This window comes from Trichomycterus rosablanca, chromosome 16 (genome assembly GCF_030014385.1).
Source record: "Trichomycterus rosablanca isolate fTriRos1 chromosome 16, fTriRos1.hap1, whole genome shotgun sequence".
NCBI lineage: Eukaryota > Metazoa > Chordata > Actinopteri > Siluriformes > Trichomycteridae > Trichomycterus > Trichomycterus rosablanca.
The window spans coordinates 19,346,788-19,360,080 of NC_086003.1; the positions used below are offsets into that span (position 1 = coordinate 19,346,788).

The following is a 13,293-nucleotide window of genomic DNA, read 5'->3' on the forward strand; positions in this document are numbered from 1 at the left end:
GTGGTCCTGTGAGGGTCCTGACCATTGAAAAACATCATTAAAGGGGGCTAACAAATAATTGTAATTGTAGAACTACAAAGTGCTTCTATATGGTAAGTGGAGCTGATAAAATGGACAGTGAGTGTAGAAACAAGGAGGTGGTTTTAATGTTATGGCTTAATGTTTGTCATTACAGAAAATGTTTTTACTGCACAACATGCAACGACGTTGAGCTCTGCACCATTTCAGCATCACACTGGTTGTTGGTTAGAATTTAATATAGTGAGTGCACAACACAAGCTATACAACTACCAACAGACAACTTGTTCTGGTTTCCTTTTAGAGGCTTTTTGAAACTTAGTAGAAGCTACAGCAAAATAACTGATTATTTTTACATGCTAAGAGGTTTAGCACTATGAAATACTGCATTGTATACATAAATATTGTATAAGACTGTTAATATTATCTGTATTGATAAATACAGCTTTATCTTCCCATTAGACCGAATGACAATGGCTCGTTAACATCTCTTAGCAGTTGTCTTGAGGACATAAAGAGGTGGATGGCTGACAATTTTCTTCAGCTGAATGAAAGCAAGTCAGAGGTTATCGTTTTTGGGGGTCATCACATCAATAGTGTCTCCAATAACCTTGGTCACTTGTCTACATGTGTCAAAACATCTGTGAGAAATCTTGGTGTTATCTTTGACTCTGACCTCCGATTTGATAAACAAATCAACTCTGTGGTAAGGAATAGCTTCTTCCAGCTCAGAAATATTGCGAAGATTAAGCCTTTTCTCTGCTATTCTGACCTGGAAAAAGTTATTCATGCATTCATTTCTGCAAGAATTGACTACTGTAATTCTCTGTATATTGGGATTAGTCAGTCTCTGTTGCGGCGCTTGCAGGTAGTCCAGAATGCAGCAGCAAGGTTACTGACTAATACCAAGAAAAGAAACCATATTACACCAGTCCTTGCCTCACTACATTGGCTGCCTGTTCAGCACAGGATTCATTTTAAAGTGCTTTTATTTGTTTTTAAAGCGCTTAATGGTCAAGCCCCGGCTTATCTCAGTGGTATGCTTTCTCCCGCAACCGCACAGCGATCTTTAAGATCAGCCACTCAGAATTTGTTGACTGTTCCTAGGGCTCGTTTGAAGCTAAAAGGTGATCGTGCATTTGCAGTTTATGCTCCGAGGCTATGGAACACTCTACCTCCTAATATTCGACAAGCACCTTCGGCCGCAGTTTTTAAATCACTCCTGAAAACATACCTTTATAAGCTGGCATTTGAACAGTGAGGAGCTGTGTTAATTTTAATTGTTTAGTCTATTTGTATTTGTTTTATTTTGTCTCTTTCTCTGTATTTTTATTTGGTTCTTACTTTTTTAATATAATGTTGTGTTATGTATGCTTATTCGATGTACAGCACTTTGGTCAACGTAAGTTGTTTTAAGAGTGCTTTATAAATAAAATTTACTTACTTACTACTTACTATTGTTCCGTAAGCTATGCCGCGTAACACTGAGGTCGCAGTGATCCAGCAGCGCCCTCTGATGGACAAAAGCCCGCTGTATCTGTTGTTTTCATAGTAGTGGTGCTGAAACGGTGCAAAAAGTAACTCGCTATGTGGTCGATATGTACAAGAAACAGATGGTGAGGCCACATGCTGGACATAAAAAAAACAACAATCCTGGTATGTTTTACTGACAGAAGTCTATTAAGGCAAGCATGTAACAATATAACAGTGAGGGAAACTAGGCCATATTAAACAGTAAGTTTTAAAGCTTTACTTTATTTATTAGACATATATTTTTATCCAGCGCAACTAATAACTAAGCTAATCAATTGGGGTTTTAGGGAAGTACAGTGTATGTTTTACTGATTACAAGTCCTAATAATAGGATGACCAGAAGTCCCACAATTTCAGGGAAATGTCTTCAATTTTCTTCAGCACTCGTGTCATTAGTACTTTGGCCAACAGAGGGGGCTGCTCGCTATAGCAGTTCTATCGACGTCTTCGGATTTCCTTCCTACCTTTATCTACTCAAATCTTAGAACAAAAATAAAACTAAATAAAATAACGACCACCTTTACGTAAAGATAAATCGTTTTTGATACTTATTGCCGTATGGTCTTATACTTGCTACATCTGCTGATAAACGGCATGAAACAGATGAATTTTCTCAGCTCATTTTTCTGACAGGAAACTTTCACAACTGCAATACTCACAGTTTTAAAAAAGGAAACACTTAATCAACACCAAGTCAATTAAATTTAAGACATATCAAGTGTCAGGAGAGGTTTATTGTCATTTCAGCTATATACAAGTACATATTGAAACGAAACAACGTTCCTCCAGGTCCAAGGTGCAACACAGAACAAAAAGTGCAAGACAATACAGTACAGTGCAGGTAGACAACAGTACAATAATACGAGAATGCTTAAAATAAAGAAAGAAAGACAAGACTAGAGACAAGTGTTGGTTAGTACATGGTACTGAGTAAATAATGGCGAGGTAGATTATACACAAGTTATGTGTATCAGTCAAGTCAGACTCATTTATATAACGCTTCTTACTATGAACATTGTCTCACATCAACTTTACCCCTGCTGAGCAAGCCGAGGGCGACAGTGGCAAGAAAAAACTCCCTTAAAAAATTACAGGAAGAAACCTTGAGAGGAACCCAGCAGGAACCCATCTTTCTTGGGTGGCCTAGAGAAGTTCTTTATTTTTAATCCTGTCTTTGAAGAAGACCTGGACATTATAAGTTCTGGACATTTTTGTTGCAACATGCCAGATTCCCGTCCCATCTAATAGGGGCACTCCAGATTTTTGTTGCGCCCTGCCAGGTTCCTGTCCCATCTAATAGGAGCAGCACCGTTGGCCCTGCAGTCTCGATCCGCAGTCATCAACCTCGGGAGGGTAAACAGGTTTCCGTCAGAACCAATCTGTCAATATAGCAATTGTGAATCAATTTCACCAGCTTTGGTGCAAATGAAAGTGGAAACGGGTGCACTGAAGAGGCAAAAACAAAACAAGACAAACTCTAAAAAGATATTGGTTTTGCAAATGGCGGCCACAGACAATTACTTCTCGTGCCATCACAGGAAAGTTTTCCCAGCACAATCTTAAGAGAAAGGAGGAGATGAAAAGACATGGTCCGTTACACGAGGAAAGCTAACCAGGGCCACAAAAGTGCGTCAACCGGAGGCATTTCTAGGATGTCATCTTTGGGTGGGCATTTTAATTATTTGGCTGGACAACAACAAAAATGTTGCTTTTCCTAATCAGGGTATGTAAACAAGGGTGTAGTCTGATTATGAGGAGGAGGCAAAAGGAATATACATCCAATTTTATGGGGGCTAAAGCCACCTATCCAGGCTGGAAGATTTACCTAGCTAACTAAATAAAAACTAATCATGTTATTTTATACCTATTTTATACTTATAATTTATACTTAGCTTTTTAATGTGTTGGTTTATTTTAAAAGAAAGAGAAAGATAATGCACAATTAGCACAATAATGGAAAAATAAAATTATACTTAACTAGAAAAGATATTGGGTCAAAAAGAGTCAAAAGAAAGGTCAAAAACAGTGAGGAGTTAGAGTAGGGGAAATGCAGTTTTAAGGAGGATTGAAATAAGAGTGGTAAAAAGAAATAAATAAGCAGACTAATAAGAATGAAGCAAGGAAAGCAAAAACAGTGAGGAAGAAAAGTATGTTATCTGATAGCCATAGATAGTTACAGTCATGATAGAGATAATACTCAAAGGGTCATCGAGGTGTATCCCATAAATCTGTTCTTTACACAATTAATTATAACTTAAGTTAATACAATGGTAATCAAAGTCATTTAACGCCTTCTTCGGTATCTAAAACTCAATGCTAAAATTGATTTCTTACACACACACACACACACACACACACACACACACACACACACACACACACACACTCACACACACTTACTGAAAGGCTATTTCTTGTTTTGTTTAGCTCTTATGGCTGAATTAAAGGGAATCTAAACAGTAATGTTCCAAAATCTTGTGGAAAGTGTTTTAAGCAGTGAAGGCTGTTAAAGCAGCAAGTAGAGAACTAACTGTATAAATAGCTATAAATATCTTTTTTTAAATGATATGTATGATGAGTACATTTAACAACAGATTTAAGGTTCTGGTGTCCAACTAAACATTAGTGTTTCATTCAGAGAACTGAATAAAAGTACATTTATGTAAAGATAAAAAATAATTATGTCAGCAGGTACGACTCTGTCCCTGCTTACCCCACCTGTAGAATTTAAATTGGTGCTGGCAGTACGTCACTGTTTGCACACCTTTAAAAAGGTGTATGACCGTGAGCCAAGGAAATGTAATTCTCTTATACTGCTATAAAATAGCTAACCTACACAATATAAAGCCCTGCTACGAACACTAAAGCCCTTTTAGACATTTACAGTGCAACCTTTGGATTCCCTGGAAGCATTATTAAAAATCTCTGTACAGAATCATTCATAAGAGTCACAGAGGTTTGGTAAGTAGATTTTACATGCTTTTATGTTTTTCTAATTAAAGTCACAGCAGTAATTTTATTTATACATTTATTGTATTTCACTGTGATTATTAAATAAGCTGTTTGTTTTAATCGTTTATATCCAGCTGAAGTTAAAAGAGAAATGCATGTCATGGCATTCTTGGGATTTCAATGTTTTTTTATTTCTTTTGTTTGTTATGAGTTTTGCTCAATTCTCTGACATTTAAAAATGTTTTATTTTTAAACCAGTTTAATGTGACCAAAGAAACTAGTGCCCAACTAAATAATAAAACTGTTGTTTTGTTTCATTTATTCTTTCTTTGTTGTTTAGGTTGAGAAACCTGGAAAATGAAAACATCCTTGTGTTTCCAGTTGTTCCTCATATACATCTACAGTTGCTTTGTCTACACTGACAATGGTAAGACTTAGAAAAACATCACAGAGCACAGGGTAATTTGCAAACATAGCATAAACAATCAGTTCTATCTTTGCCAATATTTCAAAACATTTCCTAACATTTCCAACAACAATCTCTGAGCTTGACTATAAATGTACGAGTGTTCTTCAAAAAGTTTCCACACTTTTTAACTAAATTAAATTTCAAAAACAAATGACATCACTTTTCTTCATAGTCACCTTCAGATGCATTTTTTCCAGCGTCGTACCAACTTTTTAATGCCATCAGCAAAAAATGTTTTTGGTTGAGCGTGTAGCCACTGATACACTGCTGCTTTCACATCATCATCACATGTAAATCTTCTTGAGCGGTCCAAAAAGTTGGAAATTAGATGGCGCTAAATCCGGATTAGAAGCTCTCTCTCAGTCCCGACCAATTACTACTCCTCCCACCCTCAACGTTTCCAACCAAAACATAAAAGTGCAGAAACTTTTTGAAGATCGCTCATATGTACAATGTAGTATAATGTGATACAGACTTTGTGTTTTGTTTAATTTTACCAGTCACCATTCAGTCCAATCCACCAACAAATGGAGGCTTCATTCAGACAGAACCAGAGAGTACAGTGTCTCTGACCTGCACTGTTGATGGATCTGCTGGTGCAGAACTACAATGGTACAGAAATGGACGACTGGTGAATCTCAAAAAGGGAAACAACTGGGATGTGAGCCACCTGTGTGTGGAACCAGTCACCAAAGGCGATAATGGAGCCATCTTTACTTGCAAGTTAAAGACTAATCCTGATGTGAATACCTTCATCCAACTGGAAGTCAACTGTAAGTTTTAGATATCAGGGATCCAATGGGGATTGTGAAATCAAAGAGTTTCATTCTTTCATTGATCTTTATGGGTACAAAGTGAAACACTCTCTTGACCCACAGCTGGTGCCTTAGCATATAACAAAATTCATCATAGTAAATACATTTTAGCATTAGGACAGTATACAGCCAGCTTCAGATTTCTGGCCTATACATGTTTATTAATCACTAATCAAATGTAAGGGCGGCACGGTGGCTAAGTGGGTAGCACTGTCGCCTCACAGCAAGAAGGTCCTGGGTTCGATCCCCGGGTCCGGGTCCTTTCTGTGTGGAGTTTGCATGTTCTCCCCATGTCTGCGTGGGTTTCCTCCCACAGTCCAAGGACATGCAAGTGAGGTGAATTGGATACACTAAATTGTCCATGACTGTGTTCGACATAACCTTGTGAAATGATGAATCTTGTGTAATGAATAACTACCGTTCCTGTCATGAATGTAACCAAAGTGTAAAACATGACGTTAAAATCCTAATAAACAAACAAACAAACAAATTATTTGTAATTTTGCTTAAACAGAAATAGAAAAGCTTATATATATATATATATAAGCTTATAGTATATAAATTACCTGTGTCACATATTTACCCTGGATATCAGTGTTGTAGTCCTGGTATTGTCTTGCTGCAATAACCATGAACTTCCCAAAAAAGACATCACCTAGATGACAGCACATGTCTTTCTAAACTCCCAATGTACACCTCTGGGTCAATGATACTTTCACACATATGCAGGTCACCCACGCAGTGCACTCCCATACCATGCCAGATGTTCGTTGCACCTTTCACTAATAACAGCCCGGATGGTCTTTTCCAGCTTTGACACAGACAGCTCAATATTTGTTTTACCTGGAATAAAGGTGAAATATAGATGTATCTCAACACAGAGATTTCAGCAGCATTTTTTGCATAGAAATGATGTATGACTTTCTATCTGTTGATGCATGTTCAATAATCCAGGTACACAAATCCACAAAGTTTAATCAGTTCATCTGGACACAAGTTTGTTGAACAGACACGTTTCGCCACTCAATCCAAGTGACTTCTTCACTAAAGAAGTCACTTGGAGTGAGTGGCGAAACATATCTCTACAACAAACTTGTGTCCAGATGAACTGATTCAACTTTGTGGATATGACTTTCTAGTTCTGGCTTCCCGGCACATTTCTTTATCAGTTAAATAAGGGTTCAAGAGAAATTACAAATCACAAATTCTTTATGTACTTCATGTTACAAAATGTCCCAACTTTTCTGGAATTTTTGGTGCTATGTCCTCAAGCATTAGTGGTTTGATCAGTTTTTTGTTTTTTTAATATTATTTAGAAGCATGGTTTATTACTTTACAGAAACCTTTTACATCTCTTGCAGATCCCCCTAACCTAAATGGCACAGAAGAAGTCCTGGCTGGAGAGAAAAGTGACATTGTTCTCTCATGTGATGTTCAGGCTAATCCATCAGTAACAGTAGTGTGGAAAAAGGATAGTGAGCTTTTGGACCTTTCTCTTAGTAACTACAAAACCAGCAATAATGGAATTACAGCTGCACTTTATATTTCAAACATTAACCATAAAATCCATCAGGCTGTGTACAGCTGTGAGACCACCTCGTCTATATATGGAGTAAAAAGCAAGAACTTCAAGGTCATTGTTGGAGGTTTGTGACTTATTATTAATAATAATGTCAACTGAAATCCAAATGTCCGGCTACACTTAAAGATTTATACAATCCTAACCAAATGTAAGAGAGATTTTATCAAACAACTTCCCAAGTTACATTTTTTTTACATACATACAGACATTTAGCCTACCATCGACAAGATTGGTAATGTAATAATTTAATATTATTTAGTTTACAACAGACGTTTATTCACCTTTGCTGCTCTGAATTAAAGGCACTGCTAAATACCAGAACTAGATAAACACTTTAACATTAAAAATTTAACATACTAAGCATTTTCTCATTTCTACATAAATGACTTTTAATGGTTTAAACTGACCACTTCAAATTTCATTTTACTTACAGATGAAGTGATGAAGTTTCCCCTGGGGCCTGCAATTGCTGGCGTGGTGATCCTCTTCTTTACATTTCTGCTCGCTGTGTTCTCCAGATGGAAGAAGATTGTAAAGGTACAGTAGTTTCAATTCTTTTTGTACGATGAGAATGTCTGAGAATGGGTCAGAAAAGGTAAAAAAGGAGATGAATATATTAATATATGAAACATTTAAATACATAATTTCTTGGCTGTTTACTTGCATTTTGCATGTGATTTTTTATTGTCTTGCAGTGCTTTAAAAAAGATTGATGCTCATCGAGGGTCATCGTTTAGGGTCATTGCTTTAATGGAATGCAAGTGTGAAGAATTTGTATTTTTTGTGCAAAAATTGAACAACAATTTTAAATTATTAGTAAAAATTGATATGTTTAAATAAAAAATATTTCCAAGACTGCCTGCATCTAGTCTTTGATCTTTTGGCTCAAGTAAAAAAAAGGAGTGGCAAAACATCTGTCATAACTACTGTAGTACTTGTTTCCTGTCTTTATGACCCTTGTGCTTTGAAACGATAATTAAATAGTACAAGTGCTCCACAAGGTTTTTAAGAAATATGTTACTCATTGACCACTAATTAAAAATGACGAACACAGTGCAATGACGTCTGTAAATTCCATGGCAATATAAACCCAATAAAATATACAGCTATATTAAATCCCAAGGTCGAGGTTAAAGATTTCTATTGGTACACATCAATAGCATCAAAGAAAATTCTAAATATGCCTCTGCTTGGTTTGATTTCTTTATTAGGATTTTAATGTCATGTTTCACACACTGTGGTTACATTCATGACAGGAACGGTAGTTACTCATTACACAAGATGCATCAGTTCACAAGGTCATATTGGACAGTTTTGTATCTTCAATTCACCTCACTTGCATGTCTTTGGACTGTGGGGAAAAAACAGAGCACCCGGAGGAAACCCATGCAGACACATGCAAACTCCATACAGAAAGGACTTGGGATCGAACCCAGGACAGTGCTACCCACTTAGCCACAGCTGTGCTTGATTACACAGCCAATAGGGTGGGCTAACCAGTAAGCACTTAGTTATCATACCATACATTTTTCATTCCATCTCAAACAATGATTGGGATCCCAGATTGATGATATCAGGCAGCTGTTTTAAAGCCTGTAAATCAAGGCAAAGGAATGTTACAGGCATGAATGATTCAACATGGGTTACACAAAAACCCACCACTAACTTCCTGTAAGTGTGGATGAAACCACAAAGTTTCAGTTCATGTGCAGTTCCCAGAGGTTTATTTTTAGTGACACATTAATTAAGTATCTTGCAGTCTCTCTCTTTGCAATCAGTTATCATGTTTTTTTTTTTGGATAGTTCTTCATACACTTTGGTACGTTTGCTTTCCAAAGTGTCCTAGTGTTCCATCATTCTCATTAAACCAGTCACACTGAGCTTGGATTCTATGCACCCTCCTGTGACATCCACTGTGTCAATGTTGTGTTGTGCTTGGACATAAAGCACAAAAGGCAAAGAGTGATTGTGTAGAATTGCTAACAGATTGCTAATTTAAAGTAAATGATACTTTAACTCAAGGACCAACATCTCTGTAGCTAAAACAACCTCATAAACCCCCTCCGGCTAGCACATTTTCTGGTAGAGCATTGGTCCTCAGGTCACCAGGTCCTCAGAAATGAGAAAGTGTTTCCTTATCATTGCACTACCTTCACCATGCTTAACTGTCAGTATGTTCTTACTGCAGAATACTGTGTTAGCTTTACACCAGACTGAGTGAGAACCATGTCTTTCAAAATGTTTAACTTTTTACTTTTAACAGATATTTGTTTTAAAAAGCTGTAATCAAGATGTTTTGGCAAATGTGAGATAAGCCTTATGTTCCTTTTGGTTTGCAATTTTTGCCCTGATACTTCTTGGTGGATCTCATTTTCGCCCTGCCTCTTTTTAAAGGTAAATTTACTGACACTGAACTTATCTGAGAATTTTTAGTAAGCTGGCCACTCCTTTCATATTTTCTTTATTTGGAGATAATGGCTTTCACTGTTTTGCTAAAGTCATAGAGTATTAGAAATGGCTAATGTGTTTTCAACTTAAATTTTCTTTTCTTTCAAAATGTGTGTGATTTAGCATGGCTAGTTATAATAAAGACTGTGTTTGTCTAGTTAATTAAAACCCAATTATCAATTAAATTTGACTAAATATTTGATTGAGCAATTAAGAGAGCAATTATTTTACACAGGGCCAGTTGGCCTTTAATTAACAAAATCAATTAAAATATACCTGTTTACTTAGGTTTGCTTTGCCTTATATTGCCTTATGTTCAAATATCTTAAGCAATTTACTTCTGCAAACACCCTATATTATCAAAAGTATTGGGACACACCTTCTAATTATTGAGTTCAGATCCTTCAAACAAACCAATTACTATCAGATGCATTAAAATGTAAAATAAATTATATGCCTTCAAATATGTGGCAATGGGCAATGTGGCATAGGGAAAGGTTATTTCTCTTTTCTCTATAATGATTCACTTGTGCACCAAGCAATGTCTATGAAGACATGGTTTGAGAAGATGAGAAGAAACTATGCAGAGCCCTGATCTTAACCCTGTTGAGAACCGCTGAGATTATGTGGAACGTAGACTGCAAGCAAGGCTTTCTTTTTCCACATAGGTGCCGGAGTACATTCCCACAGGCACACTCCAAATTCTTGTGGAAAGCCTTCCCAAAAGAGTAAAGGTTGTCATTGCTTTAAAAAGAGGATGGTGGTGCCACCATATTAATACCCATGGTTTCAGAATGCATCCAATATGTTCACTGTAATGTTTCTGGATACTTTTAGCCATAGATTGTATGTGAAAATTATAAAAATCAGAAAGGGCCAAATACACAAATACTCAAATACAACATGACATACCATGACAGCTCAATGTCTTGAAGGATGAAGCTGAAACTGAACATACAGTGAGTTCAGAACGTATTCAGAATCCCTTTGACTTTTGTCTAGGTCCAAAGCTGCAACAGTGGACAAAACCTGGAATTTATGGGGAAAACTAAAGCTAATTTTAGTATAAGAATTTAATGAAAGACTCCATAGTTCCTTGTCTATACTGGGCACTTCTCTTTTTTGAGGGTGCTCAACAATGCACATCTTTAATGAAGTGTATTTTATTTATTACATAATATCATTTTAATTGAAGGAAAAACAAATTCACGTTGGATAAACTTAAAACTTAAAACTGAGACAAATTTTAGCTAATTGAAGAAACTGATATCTAGAGTCTTTTGCTCCCTGAGCACCATGTAAAGTTTGGTTAAAAAGCAAACATTTACACTAGGATCACAGATTAAAATGCAGGAGTAAAATGGTGGCTTTCATCCGTTCCATCTCACAGCAGAAATACATGTTGCAAAACAACTCATTGCAGTCCTAAATGGTACCTTGTAGTGTTTTCTCCCATCACCTGTAGTTAGATAGGCGAAAGATTCATAATGGGTAAACAGACAACTTCTTGATTCTTTCCCTCACTTTACTAATTGGTGGGCTGGGCAGATTGTTGAGCTCTTGTCTTTAAAGCTTTACAGTATAGTATTAAATCCTGCCTCAGGTGGCAGTTGTTACCACTTATCCTTCTTCTAGTCCAGCTAGAGGAAATGCTATGGCTGCATCATAGGTTTCCGTCAGCTGTAATTCTCTGCAAGAGCAACATAAAAAATTTCAAATGTTCATCATATACTTTATTAAATGTAATATTTTATATTTGTTGTTAAATAATAGACATTTATTAATAAAATGCTTTTAACCAGGTGCTTGTACTTTGACAAGACATATTAGGCAATGGGCACTTCCACTGGTGTCCACCACAAACTGGTGACTTTGTTGGTTATTGTAAATGACCTGACATGACACTAGATAAAATAGGCACATTATCAATAATGGTCATCAGTGGGTTCAAGCATCCTCCACCAAATTTCATTCTATACATTTTCACACATGCACATACAATAAACAGTCAGTAAGTCTTTTGTATAATATATATAAGTAGAATTGATCTAAATCCACATGAGGGAAGTGGCACAGTCTGAAGTCATGATTTCAGTACCTAAATGGTTGAAGACTGGTGAAAGCACAACTGTGATTCTTCACATCCTTCCTCTTTTCTCATCTCCTGATCTGATGCTGCCTCCGGCTAGAGGAAATGCTGTGGTGGTACAAATGGCTGCATCATAGATTTCCGTTAACACTTTCCATGCACCCTATCTAACCACAAAAATATGGTTTATGATTTGTCTTATTGTTGTTTTTAATTGTTCAGATTTAGTTAAAACTTACATGTATACACACAAAAGGGCTATGAGTATATTAGTGCTTTTTATTTTCTTAAAAGATCTGAGTTTGTTTAGAATCATGGTCTTGTTTTTTTCTCCACTACATTTTTCAGTCACTTGTAGTGGGTCATGAAGAGGTGCAACATGTGGCTAAAAAGTATGTGGCCACCTGACCATGAGCTTGTTGGATATCCCATTATAAAAACCATAAACATTATTATAAAATAGCTTTAATTTGTTTTAAAAGTTTTGAATGGGGATGGGGTCAGGGCTCCATGCAGGTCGCTGGAGTTCCTCCACAGCAAACTTGTGAAACCATGTTTTAAGGACGTGGCTTCATGCACAGGGACACAGTCATGCTGGAACAGGTAAAGGCCTTCTCCACAAGGTTTACATCTAATTTATAATATCTGTTAACTTGTGCCATGAACTGTTGTTAAACTACAACATAATTAACTAACGTAGTAGCCTGGTTAAAGCCTGGTTACTCAGGAATTATGTTAAACTAAAACAAAACATAATAAGTGACTTTCTGGACACTTCATTTCATTTTGTCAAATAGTTATAAATGTGTTTTTTGCACCACATTTCCTTTAATTTCTGATGTTTTTAACTAAAACTAAAAGGAGAAGTAAGAAACAGATGATTCAGTAACATTTCGTAATCAAACACAAAAGACTGACATGCTTCACATGACCAAAGCTAAGGGTGGACATTTCATTTTCAGTAAAAACCCCCTTTATCAACTGGGATACTGGATTTTCCTCTGCAGTTATCTTAGTCATTGACCACAAAATTGCATCACTTAAAAATGCTGACAATGTACAAAGTTTATTCAGAAGGACATTTCTCTAAAAGGAATTCCGGACAGCAAAGCATCCGGGGCTTAAAAGTATTTAAGATGACCAGTGAGCATGAGGCGCAAAAGCACACTTCAGCTTCAGCCCTGCATTTATAGAAGATACGAGGTGATCTGAAAACAAACATCCCATCATGCATTTCAGCCAAAAACTGGGAAGCCTTGCTCTTATTCTGTGCATTGCTATAATGGGCACAAGTAAGTACTGACGATTGCTGTTTTGCCTTTTTTTTTGTGACAATTTGTAGCATTGCTAAATCACTGATATTTCACTATACAATTGGTTCTAAACA

General features: G+C 36.5%; 1 protein-coding gene across 1 annotated transcript; it reads left to right on the forward strand.

Moving 5' to 3' along the window:
• The first annotated feature begins 4,232 nt into the window (after positions 1-4,232).
• tmigd1 (transmembrane and immunoglobulin domain containing 1) lies at positions 4,233-8,082 on the forward strand. The gene is made up of 5 exons (XM_063012135.1): positions 4,233-4,335; positions 5,473-5,745; positions 7,149-7,433; positions 7,803-7,906; positions 8,065-8,082. The coding sequence occupies exons 1-5, from the start codon at positions 4,233-4,235 to the stop codon at positions 8,080-8,082; spliced, it is 783 nt and encodes a 260-aa protein (XP_062868205.1).
• Positions 8,083-13,293: the final 5,211 nt, after the last annotated feature.

Bases quoted from the DNA above. Each gene is read 5' to 3' on its own strand.
- tmigd1 (XM_063012135.1), top strand. From the start codon at position 4,233: ATGTCAGCAGGTACGACTCTGTCCCTGCTTACCCCACCTGTAGAATTT. The intron at 4,336-5,472 runs GTGAGCCAAGGA...TAATTTTACCAG, and splicing joins CTTTAAAAAGGTGTATGACC to TCACCATTCAGTCCAATCCA. The intron at 5,746-7,148 runs GTAAGTTTTAGA...CATCTCTTGCAG, and splicing joins CATCCAACTGGAAGTCAACT to ATCCCCCTAACCTAAATGGC.